Here is a 19,866-nt window from a genome sequence, read left to right on the forward strand (position 1 = left end):
TTATATTATTACTATCTGTCTGTCTATTATCTATCTATTATTATATTATATTATTATTATTTGCCTATTATTATTTATTTTTATTATTTTATTTGTCAATTATTATTGTTATTATTATCTATTATCTGTTTATTATATTCTCTATTACTAATATATTGTTATTATTATCTATATTATTATTATCTATTTATTATATTCTATATTATTACTTATCTTTATTATTATTATCTGTTTATTCTATTTTATATTATTACTATTTGACTGTCTATTATTATTGGTATCAGAGCACCAAGATTCTAGGAGGCTTATTATGTATGGTATTAAGAACTGAGAAAAGAAAACCCCGATCCTACAAACGTTTAATAATATTAGACTCAAAATATTATTGGTCTATTTGAAATTTAAGGAAAGAATTTATAAATTTAGATAACGTCTTAATACAACAACGACAGTTAAATATTAAATTATTTGAGCTTTGTAAAGAATCAAGAGAAGAAATCTGGACAGAACTACAAGAAGTAGATAATAGATTAAGAGAAGACAGAGACCAAATAATTTATATTAACTACGAACTAAGGGTAGATAAGATTTTTAGAGAAAAGTATCCTTTTTATTTAGCTTAATGAACACACCTCATAGAAATACAAAATCATTAGAAGAAATCAAGAATAATTTGTATAGTTTATACTTAGAATATAAAAGACTAAATCCTACAAAAGAAGATCCGAGAAGACTAGATAATCTAATCACTATAATATCCGGTTTAGAGTACGAATTGACAAAGCATCTTACGTTTAAAAATAATAATAAATGAAAAGACATCATTTTGCTAATGATATATGATTCAAATATTGGCTTTTAAATGAAGAAATAAAAAAGAGGATAGATAAAGTAGCAGAAGAAATAGTTTTGAGTAACTATCTGGACTTATTAGCAACTCTAACAACATCACAATAAGAATTTTTCAAAGAATATTTAAGTGAAATAACGTGGGATTTACATGGACTTAGAATCGACATAACAAATTACAATAGAAGGATAAGTTATCCAAATAAATGGTGTAACATAGTAGATATCCCTTTAGGATAAAAATATGTAAAAAATATATGAAAACGCATCCGTTTGCTAGACAAGTTCAGAGACCATACAACTACTTATATAAAAACTTACAACATTTTAAAAGAATTCTAAAAAAGGAACAGGATTTAATAAAAGAAATAAGAGTAATAGAATCAATAGATTTGGTAGAAGCTATTATATTTTCATACCGCGAAGAGCTTTTACGCTATATAGACCACTTATTTCTATTAAAAAGTAAATTAGAACAGATTGAATATTGTATAGATTATTGAAAGCTTAGAATAAAATCAATTAGAGAAGAATGCAATAGAAAGACGTTTTGGCTAGGATAAGAACATTACAATAGATTCCTTAAAGAAAATAGAATATCTAGATTTGTAAATAAAAGCAGAAAAGAGGCATAGACGAATAAAAGATGATTCATTAATTAAATGTAATTTCGGTAACGGATAACATATTTTGCATCGAGAAGATTATCAACTAAATGCTATTATAGACTTTATAATAAATCTAGGAGAGAAAGTTCAACAACAAAATACTAAAATATTGAAAACTCTAGAGATATTAGAAGACATGCAAAACAAACCAAAGAAATTGTTAGGAAAAATAGAATTAAATTTTGATTTCTTAAAAAATCAACAAGAAAAATTAGATAAGAAATTCAAAGATTTAGTTAATAAAGACAAAGATAACATAGAAAATACGGAAATAAAGCTAGTACTACAAGAGGTACGAAAAGAAATTAACCAAATAAAAAATATAATACTCTTATGAGTGATATATTACATGATAAACTTTATCTAATAATATTACAAAAGGCAGCACAGATTCAACCAAATCCCGAAGGATTATCAGACCATCAACCTAAGGGAAAAGCAAACTCTCCAATCATAAAACAGAATAATATTATAATTTTAGTACTATTAGAACTTAATAAAAATATAGAAAGAGAAAAACAAAAGGACAGTTAAGATAATAATATAGAAGAGTTAATAGAACAACTAAAAAGGATAAAAATAACTCCCCAAAAAGAAAAAGAAGAAGCTATTAAAACCAAACCAAAAGCATGGACTTTTTTTCAACATCCACGAACAGACAAGACAGACCAAGACGAAGCTTCACCCAAGAAAGACTAATAACCAACATGTTATCCAGAATTATAAATAGACCAAAAATGATTTCAAGACAAAAGCTAGAAGAGATAGTAGATGTGGACAAAGACATACAACTTTTCCAGCAAAACAAATTAAAACTATTAAGCTCTAAGACTTTATAAAATGAAGAAATGAATAGAAGAATAATTTATTAATATGTGTAGGATTTATAGAAAAACTTGTCAACAACAGTAGTATAAAATTTAATTTAAAGATAGATGATGTAGTAAGTATAATGGGAAAGAAAGGAATTAAATTAATGAAACCTTTAAAGATAAATCCAGAAGAATATGTAGGATTAGGATGGAATTTAGAAAATTTCATTAAGAAAGAAATATTAAAACCCACATATCATTTAATGTATATTAATAAGAAAGGAGACACCTCAGTAAGATTTACCGATTATACATATACAAATGAAAGAGAAACTGAGGAAGAGATTGAAGAATGTGAGAACACTAATTTTATGAATATAAAAATAATGGAAGAAAATGGTTTTGAAGTAAATAAGGCCATAATGAAAGCAGAAGTCCTATACGAAATAAATAGCAATAGCGTTTTTAAATGCATAGGTTGTAAATTAGGAAACTTAAAACTTGAAGAAATGAAAGAACAATTTATAAAATGTGAATTATGAACAGATAATTATGATTTTACACGTAAAAAGGAACAAAAAGGTGAAGACACAAAATTGATTTATAATATAGACGAAAGTATAAAAGAATTTATGGAAAGTGCAGCAAGCATTGCAAGCCCTTTCCAGAGAACAACCGGTATGCAAAAAGTACCAATAACAATAGAAAATTTACCAAGATATAGAGTATTCAGAATGAATCCAGACATTTAAGCAGAACAGGAAATAAAATCTAGAGGACGAAGAATGCCAATAGAAAAAAAAAGATTACAAGAAGGTGGTAATAAAGGAAAAATTCTAAATTTACCAGCTCATGACCCTCAGGCAAGGAATAATGTAATAGACATATGGACCAATGTAGTTGTAACAGACTACATACAACATATACAGGGTAATCAAGAACCAGATGCAAAAATTATGTATAGATATTTAGAAACATTTCTAGGAGAAAGTACTAAAGAGCTTTGGGAAGCTTATAAGACAATATCCCCACAAGACTTTCAAGAATTAGTAGAACTAGGCTCAAATCCATACAATTTTGTAAACAAAGTACATACTCTACTAACAAGAGAATATCCCAATAGTGGGTTAGTGGTATTGCAGTAAAAAGCCCTAATAAATTTAGAACAACTATGTATTAATAATTGGTCAAGGATTAAAGAATTTATAAATGATTACTTTTATTATTGCACAGTTAGTAGGAACTCGTTTGATCAGACTCTAGGAGCTAAATTATTTAATAAATTACTAGGGGCTCTAGGAAGAGAGATAGAAGAAAAATGATCCAAGAGAAAAGGAGTAATACAAAACTCAAACAACCCATGGTCAATAGGATAAAGAATACAACATGTAATGGATGTATTACAAGAAAAACGTACAAATATACAGTTACAAAAATAATTAAAAAGAAGTGATACAGATTTTTGTAAAAATATAAATATATATACTACACAACATTATGACCAAGATTATATAAAGAAGAAATATAGAAAGACATATAAAAAAGACTATTGCCCCATGATGAAATATTATTTAAGAACATCAAGTGCAAGGAAGTCATACCTAGAAAAGAATAAACATGTAAGAAAATATAACACCAGTAGAACCTAAAAAAATAAATAAGAATGTTTTACATGTGGTAGCATAGAGCACTTAGCAAATACTTGCCCAAAACGAATCAATAATAGATTTAGAAATGCACAATTCATACAAGATGTAAATGAAAATTTAATAAATGTAAATGAATATATGTCAAATAATGAAAGTATATACTCTATTAGAAGTATGGAAGTCTTTGAAGAATAAATAAATAAATAAATCTGATTCTTCAGATTCTAGAGAATAGGAATTTATAAATGAAATAGGATTAGAAAAGAAAAACTCAGAGTATTATGATTTAGTAAATTTGATAAAGGAGAATGTGAACATGAATTTGAGGAAGGAAAGGGATTAGACAGCAATCAGTGTTGTTTTTGTAAGTGATTTCCAAGTAAAAACAAAAGGACAAAATGTAGGAAATGTTACAAGGAAGGATGCATAAAATGTATAGAGAAAGCATTAGAAATCTTAGAAACTCCAAAATCAACTCGTAATAAACAAATTTTACAACAAAGAACCAATAACTAGAACAACAGAAGACAGAATATTAGAATTAGAAGAAAGATTAAGAAAATTAGAGATAAGAGTGTACAACAAAGAGATAATTAGAAAATAAGATTTAGTAGAGGTAGAATTATTAAATACATTTGTTGAAAATAATAAAGTTAAACAGAAAAAATCAATGAATTTACCATTTGGAGGGATAGTATAGAATGAAGAAAAGAAGATAAGTACAGTTAAAATTTTAGCAAGAATAAAAACTCAAGACTATGAGTTCCAAACATTAGCTATAGTTGATTCAGGATGTAAAAAAAACATTTTAAATAGTAGAATTTTACAATCAAAATTAATTAAAATATTTCTAAAACCTCAACTATCCATGCAAATGGACGGAACCTATACTACCTATACATACTATATACCAAAAGCAAAGGTAAGTTTTATTACTACTTGTAAAAAATTCTACCAACCATCATATACACTTAGTGAAATACTAGTTAGAGATTTAAACATTAAAGCAGACTTTGTCTTAGGATTAGATTTTATGACATAAAAAAATGGCGGATGTCTTGTTACAAAAAATTCGATAATATTCGCTAGTAATATCACTCACTCACCAGTGCAGAAACAACCCCTGCTAACTAAATATCATTTCCTTAAAGATAAGACAGAAGAAAAAATCAAAAGCTCAAATGATCAAATAAAATCGGAAAAAACCCTAGAATGTGATAAAGGAGAAAATTGTACTTGTAATGATAAGATAACAATTTGTGAGGAATTACAAGATCTATTGATAGTAGAAGAAATAGAAAAAGATTATACATTAATAGAACTAGAAACAGAATTATACAATTTTAGGAAAGGTATGCAACAGATAAGAGTAATTAAAGATCAAGAAGACCTAGATAAAATAATACAAATCCTAGACAAACTAGAGATAATTAGAGAGAAACCCCTGCAACATTGGGACTCCAATCAAATTGTCACGATTGGTCCTCTCAACAAAGTCATGACCGGCACCCGGTTCCTTACTTGACCGAGTGAACTGGCTTAACTATTCTAACATGTAACTTTATGTCACATACCCCACATGCATATAAAATAGATGAAAAGTATTTTATTAGAACACCAGTCCAAATGATTCTTACAATAATTCAAAGTAACATGATTAACCATAACCAACTAAAAGTATGTCTATGAAGCCTCTACTAGAGTGCACATAGATTTCCTGGATAATACCCAAAGTGAATACTGAAAAAGAAATAAGTGAACAAAGTTGATGAAAGAAGAGAAACTCCACGATCAAGAGCGAAGCTCACCAATTAACTTCTGGAATAAAATGGTCTAGCTTGTAGTCTGCTCATCTATATTACCTGCACCTATATTGACATAACTCAAAATAGGTTCCACAAAGAGAATGTCAGTACACCACTAGCGGTACTCAGTGAGTCTCAACATTCCCCATTACTAAAATCAGAATGAGACAATTGTATAAAACATATATGTGATAAGGGACTGAGAGAAAACAAGTCATCATGCCTTATGGAGCATATTACAGAGAGATCAATCACCAAAACTTATAGCTTAGATAATTAGTTCATTCCTTTCGCTTTCTTTAAATCGATTCAGTCGATTGAACATTTTTAATTATGTCCACTATGGTAATTAGTAACCCTTTATACGGTTACTTGTGGCCCTTTATACAACTACTAAATTTGTGCCTCATTGTGACAATCGTGGCAACCCCTTGTACGGCTGCTTGTGACCCTTTATACGGTCACCATTCAGGTATGTCGACATGGCAAGTCAGTAACCCTTTATACGGCTACTGGTAATCCTTTTTGTACTATTACTAAGTTATTTAAGTTTCCTTTAAAGTTCCAATGAGTTGCTTTATCCTGATCATGATCTAAGAGAGTACATTAACATTATTACCAACATGAAAGAGAATCACACAAAATTTTGGATGGAACGTGTTTTTCACTGCTCGATTATGTTTCCAGAGAACAGTCACTATTTTGGGACATTAAACTTAAGAATATCATTGATTTTGGTTTGTCAACTATGATAGTTAATTTTCAAGAAAGATGTTACTGCAAGGTAGTAATTACCACGTTAATTTGATAAATCCAAAGAGAAAACAGAGAGCACAAGATAACTAACTCAACAAAGGCAATGTGAACTCATTCGTTCCAATTAAATTCACTTTAGCATTTAGAAGCATTTTGTCCTAACACCTTATAGACATGACTTTGTAAGAAAAGACTTTAGTAAGAGCAAGTCTTAACTCACCTCAAGAGTCTTCACTGCTAGCAAGGTTAACTTCTACCTATTCCCACTACCAATCAATAATTCAATCCTTTGTTTTACGAGAGCCAAGAGCAGCAGAATGTTACCAAGGCAAAACTAACCCCTGTAACCTTCCTCTTTTTGTTTTTCTGTTAGTGGTCATAACTTTTTATGCAGCAAAGTTTTAGGCTTGGCCCATATATATAACTTTTCCTCAAATAAATAATTCATATTATTTAACTTGCTAGCTAAACACATGTAGCAATGATGACTACATCTCCCACTTTTAAGTTAATGCCTCCAGCTAAGGTATGCATTATACATATATTCAATAACTACTCCACTCATTCAATTAAATATGCTTTTGACCCATTCTAATACGTGTTTGCATACCCACATCCTATTGAAAACTAGAAATCTAATTCTCCCACATCATATCCATCAAATAAATATAAATTCAAGATTTTTAAAAGCATTAAAGTATCTCGGGACTTCACATTCTTCCCACTTATATGGTATTCGTCCTCGAATGTTAAATCCACGTTATACATATCGAAAAGAGAACCTTAGGACGTGGTACATATTCACTTTTCTTTTATGAACTAAAATTTGTCTAACTCCCAAACTTTTCAAAAATTTTGCTAGAGCTTCCTTTGTAACGGGAGCTATCCCAAACTTTCAGACTGTCCAGATGAGTAATCCAAATCTCATTCAGCTATCCAACCACCACATATGAACAAGGTCATCACGACCACACACATCTTACAAAATATTAAAACTGTGCATGATCATTCATATACAATTAAGGAAACATATTTACAAAAGTTAAATATTTACATACCTTCTTCCCCGAACAAGTGAGGGTATCTTTTCTTCATATCTTCTTTGGCTTCCCATGTAGCCTCTCTTAATTTATGGTTCAGCCATAAGACTTTGACTGATACTACATCTTTGGGTCTCAACCTACGGACTTGCCTGTCAAGGATCTTTATAGGAACTTCTTCATAAGTTAAGCTCTCACTGGCCTCTACCTCATCCACTGGAATAGCTTTGGCCTCGTTGTAAAGACACTTCCTCAACATAGAAACATGAAATACTGGGTAAACCAAAGATAGCTCGGGTGGCAAGTCTAACTCATAGGCCATGTTGTCCTTCTTACTCAAAATCTTATAAGGCCGACCAAATCTAGGACTTAACTTTCCTTTCTTTCCAAACCTCATGACTCCATTTATTGGTGACACCTTCAAGAAGACAAAGTCACCTTCCTTAAACTCTACATCTCTGTGCCTCTTGTCAACGTAAGACTTTTGACGACTCTGAGCTGTTTTAAGTCTCTCTTAGATAATCTTCACTTTTTCTAAGGCATCCTGGACTATCTCGGGACCAATCAAAGGTACCTCTGATGGTTAAAACCAACCTATCGGAGATCCACAACAGCGTCTATACAGTGCTTCATAAAGAGTCATACCAATACTTGCCTGGTAGCTGTTATTATATGAAAACTCTATAAGTGGCAAATGTTCATCCCAATTTCTGCCAAAGTCTATTACACATGCCTGTAACATATCTTCAAGAGTTTGAATAGTCCTCTCAGCCTGTCCATTAGTCTTAGGATGGAACGCAGTACTCAAATTAACCTTAGTACCTAACCTATTCTGGAAGGTTTGCCAAAATCTAGTGGTGAATTGAGCTCCTCGATCAAAGACAATTGAAATTGGAAAGCCATGAAAGCTTAGGATTTCTTTAATATAAATTTGAGCATACTGCTCAACAGTGTAACTAGTCTTCACTGGCAAAAAATGAGCTGACTTTGTAAGTCGATCTACAATCACCCAAACAGAGTCATGTTTATGATAAGTGCGAGGCAATCCAGCAACAAAATCCATATTAATCATCTCCCACTTCCATGTAGGTATAATGATATTTTGAGCCAAGCCACCGGGCCTTTGATGTTCAGCCTTTACCTTCTTACAATTCATACACCTAGCCACATGCTTAGTCACATCCTCTTTAATTTTATTCCACCAATAAATTTCCCGCAAATCCTTATATATTTTTGTTGAACCTGGATGGATTGAATAACCTGAACTGTGTGCCTCTATCAAGATTTGTTCCCGAAGTCCACCAACGTTCAAAACATATAATCTGCCATTTATTCTCAACACACCATCATTATCCCTGATGGTAAAAGCTGAAATCTCCTTCTTTAATACCCCATCTTTGATTGCCCGCATCTTTGGATCTTCATATTGTCGCTCTTTCACTTTAACTACAATGGATGACTGTGCCTTAGGAAGCACCATCAAGTTACCCTGCTTAGTTTCATCAAGCCTAAAACCATCATTGGATAGCTTCTGCACTTCTCTCGCTAGCGACCTCTTATAAGTCTGTAAATGAGCCAGAACACCCATAGACTTTTGACTAAGGGCATAAGCCACCACATTAGTCTTCCCTGGATGGTATAAGATGTTAACATCGTAGTCCTTCAATAGCTCAAGCCACCTCCTCTACCTCAAATTTAGCTCTTTTTTGTTTGAAAATATACTGAAGGCTTTTATGGTCTGTGAATATCTCACAATGTTCACCATAGAGATAATGCCGTCATATTTTTAGAGCAAATACAGTTGCTGCAAGCTCCAAATCATGTGTAAGGTAGTTCTTTTCATGGGGCTTTAATTGTCTTGAGGCATATGCTATGACCTTTCCATTTTGCATCAAAACACAACCGAGCTCTACCCTTGAAGCATCACAATACACCATGAAACCATCTGAACCTGTTGGTAATGTTAGCACTGGTGTGTCAGTCAATCTCTTTTTCAATTCCTTGAAACTTTGCTCACAAACATCAGACCATTGGAATTTAACAAACTTCTGTGCTAGCTTAGTCAATGGTGTTGCTAGTATGGAAAATCCTTCTACAAATCTTCTGTAGTAAGTTGCTAGACCCAAGAAACTTCGAATCTCAATAGACGTCGTCGGCCTAGGACAATTCTCCACTGCCTCAATCTTTTGAAGGTCTACTTTAATTCCCTCACTAGACACCACATGGCCAAGGAATACCATTGACTGTAGCCAAAATTCACACTTAGAAATTTTGCGTAGAGTTCATTATCTCTTAATACCTAAAATGATGTTTTGAGGTGCTCTGTAAGCTCTTCCTTGATTTTGGAGTACACTAAAATGTCATCTATGAACACGATGATAAAGGTATCTAAGAATGGCTTGAATACTCTATTCATGAGATCCATAAATGCAGCTGAAGCATTCGTCAACCCAAAAGACATCACTAAGAACTCATAATGTCCATAGCGAGTCCTAAATGCCATCTTAGGAATATCTCCCTTCTTTATTCTGAGCTGATGATAATCGGACCTCAAGTCTATCTTAGAAAAGTATTTGCCCCTTAAAGTTGGTCACACAGGTCATCAATTCTCGGCAAAGGGCACTTGTTCTTAATTGTGAGTTTATTGAGTTGTTTGTAATCAATACACATTATAAGAGATCCATCTTTCTTTTTGACAAACAAAACTGGAGCACCCCATGGTGACACACTTGGCCAGATGAAACCCTTGTCTAGAAGGTCTCTCAATTGCTTTTTTAATTCTCTTAGCTCCGCAGGGGCCATTTTGTATGGAGGTATAGATATAGGTTGGGTTCCTGGCTGAACCTCTATACTAAAATCTATCACTCTTTCAGGAGAAAGGCCAGATGAGCCATCTGGAAAAACATCTGGAAAATCTCTAACAACTGGAACAGACTGAAGGGTCGGTAACTCTGCCTCAGAATTAACAATATGAGCTAAATAAGCTAGACACCCCCTTTTTACCATTTCTCTAGCCTTAAGGTAAGAAATAAACTTACCCACAGGCGAGGTTGAACAACCTCTCGACTCTAAGACTGCTTTGTCAGGGAAATGAAACTTAACTACCTTTGCACGACAATCCTCCATGGCATAACAAAATGACAACCAGTCCATACCCATAATTACATCAAAGTCTACCATTTCTAGTTCAATAAAATCAGCAGTGGTACTACGACCTATTATTGAAACTGCACACCCCTTGTAAAATTGTGTTACTTCTATCGAGTCACCAACTGGGTTAGAAACCAAATATGATGTTTCTAGATGCTCGGATTTTAACCCGAGATTCTTAGCAAAATAAGGAGTAATATATGAGAATGTAGATCCTAGGTCAATTAACACATATGCATCATGTTCACAAACTGATAAAGTACCTGTAACAACGGTTGAAGATATTTCTTCATTTTGATGGTCTATCGTTGCATAAAGACGGGGTTGTCCCCCTCCTTGGATAGTATACCCTGAACCTCTGCCTACCCCACGTCCGGGTTGAATCTGATGATTGCAAGCTGGGTTAGGATTCATACCAGTGCTAACTGTAGAACCTGAAGAATAAACTGCTCCCCTACTTGCACTGAGTGGCAATTTAGGACAATTATACTTTAAGTGTCTCATGTCTCCACAACGATAACAGCCTTGCATCCCAATCTTGCACTGCCCTGAGTGACCCTTCCCGCAAGTACTACAGGTTACCTTTTGATTGGATGGCTGGCCAACACTACTATTCTTTGAGGGACTGAAGTTCTAAAGTTTTGATTCTGGTGGGATAGGTTCCCATAACTTTGGCTATGTCTTCTAGGAAAACTACCACCTGACTAATGTATGGACTGAGCAGGTGCTGAAAATTCCCTACCAAGAAACCCTTTATTTCCACCACTAACAGGTCTGCTAAACCCACCTGTTGTTCGAGCCTTCTTATTCTGATCTCTTTCAGCTCTTCTCTTATGTTTCTTTTCTTCTAAGCTCTTTGCAAAACCTACCACAGATGCAAAATATTCCATGCTCACAGCTGCAGCTGCAGTAGTATCCTGAATGTGATCACCTAAATCGATGATAAACCTATGAATCTTGGCTTTCTCATTTGGGATCATATGCTTAGCATACTTGGCAAGCTTGATGAACTCCATATAATACTCTTGCACGCTCATATTTCCCTGTCTCAAAAGCTCAAACTTAGTAGCGTTGGCTTCCCTATCCTCGTCTGGTATGAAATTAGCTATAAAAGCCTTTGAAAACTTTTCCCAAGTTGGAGGGTCATCATCTTCGCTCCTTTGTTTTTCCCAAATTTCAAACCAAGCGTATGCTACATCTTTGAGTCGATATGAGGCCAATTCAACTACATCATTCCCCAATCTTTTCATCACACGAAGAGTTTTTTGAACTTCCTCTAGCCATACCAATGGATCTTGCTCAGGCTTGGTCCCGCAAAACTCCAGAGAGTCCAGGTTAATAAACTCCTTGACCTTGGAAGAAATAGAACTATCTCGTCTACTTGTGCTTGGTGGAGTTTGTTCTCCCTTCTGCCCTTGATTAGCCATAAATGTTGCAAACATATCCATAGCCCCCTTAACTGCATTAAAAGCTTCCCCTATTTCTGGAGGCATCATGACCTGAGCTGGAATAGTGGTTGGCATAGGCTGCGGCACTTGTTCATGAACCACCTTCTCGACTAGACTAGCTTGAGGTACCTGAGTTGTCTTAACCGGTTGACCCTTCTTCGGAGCTGGGGTCCTCTTAGTCCTTCCTTGTGCTAAAGAATAATTCCCAGCGGCTGCGATAGAAGTATTTTTGCCAGAGTTACGAGCGCGAGGCATTTCTGCAATCTTGAGAAGAGAGAAAAAAAATGAAAGCGTCAGGAGCATACTTACATTTTATCTCTATCGCACGATCTAAAGTAAAAGGTGGGAAAACTTACTTATATGTTTATAGACTTCTGTATATAAGCATGGCACGCTACATACCCATGTACAAGACTCGACAAACACGGCTTCATAGACTCCTAGGACATCCTAAACTTGTGGGTGCTCTGATACCAAGTTTGTCACGACCCGTCCTCTCAACAAAGTCATGACCGGCACCCGGTTCCTTACTTGACCGAGCGAACCGGCTTAACTATTCTAACATGTAACTTCATGTCACATACCCCACATGCATATAAAATAGATGACAAGTATTTTATTAGAACACCAGTCCAAATGATTCTTAAAATAATTCAAACATGATTAACCATAACCAACTAAAAGTATGTCTATGAAGCCTCCACTAGAGTGCTAAGAGGAATGCACAGGACATAGATTTCCTGGATAATACCCAAAGTGAATACTGAAAAAGAAATAATTGAACAAAGTTGATGAAAGAAGAGAAACTCCACGATCAAGAGCGGAGCTCACCAATCAGCTTCTGGAATAAAATGGCCTAGGTTGTCGTTTGCTCGTCTATATTACCTGCACCTATATTGACATAAGTCAATATAGGTTCCACAAAGATAACGTCAGTACACCACTAGCGGTATTCAGTGAGTCTCAATATTCCCCATTACTAAAATCAGAATGAGACAATTGTATAAAACATATATGTGATAAGGGACTGAGAGAAAACAAGTCATCATGCCTTATGGAGCATATTACAGAGAGATCAATCACCAAAACTTATAGCTTAGATAATTAGTTCATTCCTTTCGCTTTCTTTAAATTGATTCAGTCGATTGAACATTTTTAATTATGTCCACTATGGTAATTAGTAACCCTTTATACTGTTACTCGTGGCCCTTTATACAACCACTAAATTTGTGCCTCATTGTGAAAATCATGGCAACCCTTTGTACGGTTGCTTGTGACCCTTTATACGGTCACTATTCAGGTATGTCGATTCATTGCAAGTCAGTAACCCTTTATACGGCTGCTGGTAATCCTTTTTGTACGGTTACTAAGTTATTTAAGTTTCCTTTAATGTTCCAACGAGTTGCTTTATCCTGATCATGATCTAAGGGAGTACATTAAGATTATTACCAACATGAAAGAGAATCACAAAAAATTTTGGATGGAATGTGTTTTTCACTACTCGATTATGTTTCCAGAGAACAGTCACTATTTTGGGACATTAAACTTAAGAATATCATTGCTTTTGGTTTGTCAACTATGACAGTTAATTTTCAGGAAAAATGTTACTGCAAGGTAGTAATTACCACGTTAATTTGATAAATCCAAAGAGAAAACAGAGAGCACAAGATAACTAACTCAACAAAGGCAATGAGAACTCACTCGTTCCAATTAAATTCACATCAGCATTTAGAAGCATTTTGTCCTAACACCTTATAGACAGTAAGAGCAAGTCTTAACTCACCTCAAGATTCTTCACTGCTAGCAAGGTTAACTTCTACCTTTTCCCACTACCAATCAATAATTCAATCCTTTGTTTTACGAGAGACAAGAGCAGCGGAATGTTACCAAGGCAAAACTAACCCCTGTAACCTTCCTCTTTTTCTTTTTCTGTTAGTGGTCATAACTTTTTATGCAGCAAAGTTTTAGGCTTGGCCCATATATATAACTTTTCCTCAAATAAATAATTCATATTATTTAACTTGCTCGCTAAACACATGTAGCAATGATGACTACATCTCCCACTTTTAAGTTAATGCCTCCAGCTAAGGTATGCATTATACATATATTCAATAACTACTCCACTCATTCAATTAAATATACTTTTGACCCATTCTAATACGTGTTTGCATACCCACATCCTCTTGAAAACTAGAAATCTAATTCTCCCACATCATATCCATCAAATAAATATAAATTCAAGATTTTTAAAAGCATTAAAGTATCTCGGGACTTCACACAAATTACCTTTAAATTAAAAATAATTAGTCCAAAATATACTATAAAAATAGCATTTATAGAAGCTATAGATGAAGACCTTAATGACTTTGAAATATAAATAAAAGAGCTACTAGAATTAGGGATAATTACAAGATCCTAATGAAGACATAGATCAGCAGCTTTCATAGTAAGAAACCATAGTGAAATAGTAAGACGAAAAGCTAAAATGATAATAAATTACAAGAGACTAAATGATAATACTATAATGGATGGGTATAAATTACCAGACAAAACAGAATACAAGGAAAAAAAATATTTAGTAAATTTGATTATAAATTCGGATATTGGCAGATTAATATGCCTTAAGAGAACATAGAATGGACAGATTTTACATGTCCAGAAGGACATTTGAGTGGTTGGTTATGCCGTTCGGATTAAAGAACGCCCCTCCAATTTTTCAAAGAAAAATGGATAGTATATTTGGAGACTATAAAAATTTTGTATTAGTTTATGTAGATGATATTCTAGTTTATAGTAATAATATGAGAGAACATTTAGGATATTTACAACAAGTTTTAAAATTATTTGTAGATAATGGAATAATATTAAGTAGAAAGAAAATGGAATCATGTAAAAATAATATTAACTTTTTAGGAATAGTCATTGGAGATGGTAGAATAAAACTACAACCACACATAGCTAAAAAGGTATTAGAAATGTCAGATAGCTTAGACAAGACTAAAGATGTACAAAAATTTTTAGGACTATTAAATTATGCTAGAGTTTTTATTAAAGACTTAGGAAAAGTAGCAGGACCGTTATATTCTAAAATAGAATCAACAGGCCAAAAAACTTTTAATATTGCAGACATAAAATTAGTCCAAAAACTTAAGTGCATGATTCAAGATATCCCAGACTTGACATTATCATTAGAAATGGACTATTTAATAGTCGAGACTGATGGAAGCCTTCAAGGATGGAGAGCTTTATTAAAAGCGAAGCCTAACAAATATAGTGACAAAAAGGATGAGAAAATCTGTGTTTATTCAAGTGGAAAATTCAAAGAATAAGGCAATTTAAATAGCATAGATGTGGAGACATTAACAGTAATTTATGGTTTAAATAGTTTTAAACTTTATCTATTAAATAAACCCAAAATATTAGTAAGGACAAACTGCGAGGCTATAGTAAAATTCTATTAGAAAATAAAAGAAAAAAATAATTGTAAAAGGAGGTGGTTAAATTTCTTAGATGCAACTTCTATTTACAACATTGTTTTAGAACATATTAAAGGAGAAGAAAATAACCTAGCAGATCAATTAAGTAGACTAATAAAAGAAGACAGCTAACAATTTTTGTTTTCAATATGAATACAAGCAAAGACAAAGAAAAGGCAGAAGTCTCATCCTTTCAAGAATACTTAAAAAAAGCAACACTCGATACAAGCCACTAACAATGTTGGAAAATTCAAAATTAGAAAGACTGGTCTTTGGACCTCATAAACTCGTCAATTATGAGCCATCTAATCTGACTTTCAAACTAAAACCAGATGTAAAGGTCGACAAAAGACAAACCTTCCTGATTGAAAACTTATGGATTTCCTACAACAAGACACCTAGACACATTAGATACTTTGTTTCAGTTCTAAATGCTTTAAGTTATTATTTTACCGGGAAAAACAACACTAATAGATTTAAATTTTATGTTGTTCTTAGGGGAAAGACAAAGGGAGTATTTCATACATGGATAGTGGTAATGGATTCTGTAAAAGACTATGTAATCCCTCTCTATAAAGGTTTTGATAATTTAATAGAGGCATTAGATTATGCCCGTAGAAATTACCGTTAATAAAGTCTCTTAGAATCTTGGTGCTCTGATACCAATACTAATAGACAGACAGATAGTAATAATTTAAAATATAATAAACAGATAATAATATATAAATAAGTAATAATATAGAATATAATAAACAGATAATAATAATATAGATAATAATAACAATATAGTAGTAATAGAGAATATAATAAACAGATAATAGATAATAATAACAATAATATTTGACAGATAAAATAATAAAGATAAATAATAATAGACAGACAGATAGTAATAATAATAATAACAATAATAATTAACTGTACAATAATAACTGATAATAATAATTATAAATACAGAAATAGATAACTATAATAACCAAGATATAAACAGATAATAAGCAGTATAAAAAATAAAGAAGATTTAAAGCGGATGTGTTATATATGGGGTAAAATTCTACTCAGTACTCTCTCCTTCGTTATCCTTAGTCCAGTGTAGTAGCAAAGTTATGTAGATCAAAGTGTATTTTCTACTAATAAAATAAATTATTTTTTGATTTTTTATTTTTTTTTAATTTGTTTTAATCCATGTCCATCTCTTTCTCTTCAGCTTTAAGTATTTAGCAATGACTTCTTTAATCATACCCCGGGATGAGACAACAGTCCTTTCAAATCATTAGCGGACTTCTTTAGTTTCCTAGGAATTTACAGATTAATCCATCGTCATTTGCTAAACTCTAAGAGAATAACCATATACTAGGGTATATTTATAAATAATTTACCAATTTAACAAGATCGGAAAACTGACGGTAATCCGCACGGCTATACAAATCTATAATATTAAAATGTAAGTAAATATGTACTAATATATAATTTATTAACTTTACAAGATCAAAAAACTGACGGTAATCCGCACGGTTATCCAAATCTGTAATATTAATAATAGACAGAAAATATGAACTTCATTAATTCAAATATAATTTATAAACTAGGGAGAAAAATACAAAGATCCATGTAACTACTACTTACATGTCTTAAGGAAGAAGTGAGGTTTCCCTTTCGGTAGTCCCCTGAAAGCTAGCGGCAACTGAAAAATGAAGGAATAAAAAACTAATATACACTACACACTCTCTCTCTCTTTTTTTTTTATGAACAAAAACTTCAAAAGACTAAGAACTTCTCACTCTTGATATTTTCTCACTTTTTCTCTCTAACTTTTTATGTTTAAGCCTTTAATAAGGTGTTATTTATAGGCATTTGTGGAATTCAAATCTTGATTTCAATGTGCTTGATAAAATTTTTGCAAGACTTTGGATAGGTCCCACAATCACTTGGCTATGTCTTTACTGTAATTTGCATCCGTCCATTTATTTATCTGTTATATCATTGCATACGCCTCTTGTTTTGTCTTTTGTAAATATCGTCATTTCTTACGTATCCAGATTATGTAATGCTTCTGAGTCAAAATCCATTCCTGAATCATCATCTGCATTTGGGTCTTGGGCAAATTGATCCATGACCAAATTGTAGTCTCGGTCATATTTGTCACTGTCTCCGTCTGATAGTCCCGGTCTTGTTCCTCTTCTAGGTGGTCTTGTTTCTTCTCTAGGAATTCTGGATCTTAGTTCTGGATGTTCTGGATTCATCGCTATTTCTTTGGGCAGTTGCTCTGCTAATAATTTTTTTTTTTAGTCTACTACTATTTTTTCTATATTTCTTTTTTCTTAAAAAAAATCCTTCTTAGTCTGGGAAGAACTTCCTTCGTCTATTGTTTGTGTACCTGTGGTCCTGAAGCTAGTTGGGAGTATTTTCCCTACACTTTTTGGCAAAGTGTCAGCCGTCAACGGATTTGATGAGTCTTTACCAGCCACCGTTTGAGCTGGACTAGCTGTATCATTACCCGATACAGTAGGTCTTTCTGCATTCATTGGGGAATGCACACCCATTAACGGATTTGAGGAGTCTTTACCAGCTACCGTTTGAGCTGGACTAGCTATATCTTTACCCAATACAGTAGGTTTTTCAAGTTTTGAATAAGATGGAGAACCTTTTGGGATTATTTGAGTCTCATAAATCTGCTGAGTCTGTTGTGATAGTTCAAAATGAAGAATCTTAATACGATCTTGTAAAATACCTATATGTTCTAATATTTGTCCTTTTTCATTTACAAGGTTTTCATTATCTTGACTTAAAACCTCATTGGCGTGATTTAGTCTTTTAAAAGCTTCAGTCATAGAAGAACAATGATCATAAAATATAATTTTGTTTGTGTCTTTTTTAATATTATATTGGGAAACTTCTTTCATATTTGGTCTTAGGGCTGGAGTAATATAATAATTTGGCCCTAAATTTCTTCGGGCATAATCTAATGCCTCTGTTAAATCATCAAAACCTTTATAGAGAGTGGTTGCATAGTCTTTTACAGAATCCATTACCTCTATCCATGTCTGAAATACTCCCTGTGTCTTTCCCCTAAGAACAACATAAAATTTAAATCTGTTAGTGCTGTTTTTCTCGATAAAATAATAACTTAAAGTATTTAGAACTGAAACAAAGTTTCACGACCCAAATGGCCATGAGTGACACCCACACTAATCTTCCTATGGGAGAACCATCTAAACCGAACCATTACTTAAACACTTAGTCAATATTAAATGATATTATTATAAAATTCAACATAATAACAAATATCCAGGACTAATTATTAGTAATGCGGAAATCCAAACAAACTACCTACTAAAATTCTTAAGATCCAAAAGTCATCATACAAGAACTACTAACAAAGATCATATCTAAAGTGATATCAAAAAATAAAGTAAATAAAAAATGTTTCATTGCCCAAAAGATGGACAAGAACAAATACGATGACCCATGGCAGCCTGGAGACGGAGTGCTCACCCTTGGATCAAGATCTGCTATCAAACTCTAGAGGCGAGGTTATGTCTGAGCCTAGAACACTTTCTACACTCAACAAAAGAGGAGTACAGGGTAGTATCAGTACAAACCACTATGTACTGGTAGGTACCATAGGCCAACTCAATTTAATAGAATGTACGCAACATAAATCAAATAACAAGTAGACAGACATCGTCACACAATAAATATTCAATGAATCAACAATACAGCAACAACAGGTCAAACAGTGCTCACAAACAAGCCACATAACCATCAAGAGTATCAACCATACTATAAACATCCACAGAAATAACATGTACACACACGTTATGAGACTTATTTTTGCCCAAATAGTTATGACCTGCGAGGAACAATCTATGTTCATGTACCGTACCAGCGTGGTACCCGATCCAACATAAATATAAATGTACCGGCGTGGTACCCGATCCAACATGAATATAAACGTACCGGTATAGTACCCGATCCAATATGAATATAAACGTATTGGCGTTGTACCCAATCCAATATAAATATAAACATACCAGCGTGGTACCCGATCCAATATGAATATAAACGTACCGGCGTGGTACCCGGTTCAATATAAATATAAACATACCAGCGTGGTACCCGATCCAACATGAATATAAATGTATCGGTGTGGTACCCAATCCAACATGAATATAAACGTGATGGCATGGTACCCGATCCAACATAAATATAAGTG

At 33.1% G+C, this 19,866-nt stretch overlaps 1 protein-coding gene and 1 pseudogene across 8 annotated transcripts; one reads left to right on the forward strand and one right to left on the reverse strand.

Annotated features, from left to right (window-relative positions):
• Positions 1–19,866, forward strand: part of LOC107844555 — an 82,341-nt pseudogene that overhangs the window by 50,951 nt on the left and 11,524 nt on the right.
• LOC107843539 (transposon Ty3-I Gag-Pol polyprotein) lies at positions 5,197–14,184 on the reverse strand. Of its 8 annotated transcripts, none has more exons than XR_007045386.1 (4): positions 13,961–14,183; positions 13,009–13,068; positions 10,993–12,441; positions 5,197–5,840 (listed from the first exon to the last, which is right to left on the reverse strand). XR_007045386.1 is itself a non-coding variant. In XM_047397198.1 (3 exons), exon 3 carries the CDS (start codon positions 9,165–9,167, stop codon positions 8,163–8,165), a length of 1,005 nt encoding a protein of 334 aa, XP_047253154.1. In that variant the 5' UTR covers positions 9,168–12,441; positions 13,009–13,068; positions 13,961–14,184; the 3' UTR covers positions 5,197–8,162. The 8 variants fall into 7 exon arrangements, 5 of the variants coding, with proteins under 5 accessions (XP_047253154.1, XP_047253153.1, XP_047253155.1 ...); XR_007045384.1 differs by having other exon boundaries at positions 5,197–5,846; XR_007045385.1 differs by having other exon boundaries at positions 5,197–5,860.

The sequence above is a fragment of the Capsicum annuum genome, chromosome 10 (assembly GCF_002878395.1).
Source record: "Capsicum annuum cultivar UCD-10X-F1 chromosome 10, UCD10Xv1.1, whole genome shotgun sequence".
Lineage (NCBI taxonomy): Eukaryota > Viridiplantae > Streptophyta > Magnoliopsida > Solanales > Solanaceae > Capsicum > Capsicum annuum.

Bases quoted from the DNA above. Each gene is read 5' to 3' on its own strand.
- LOC107843539 (XM_047397197.1), bottom strand. From the start codon at position 11,260: ATGCAAGGCTGTTATCGTTGTGGAGACATGAGACACTTAAAGTATAAT.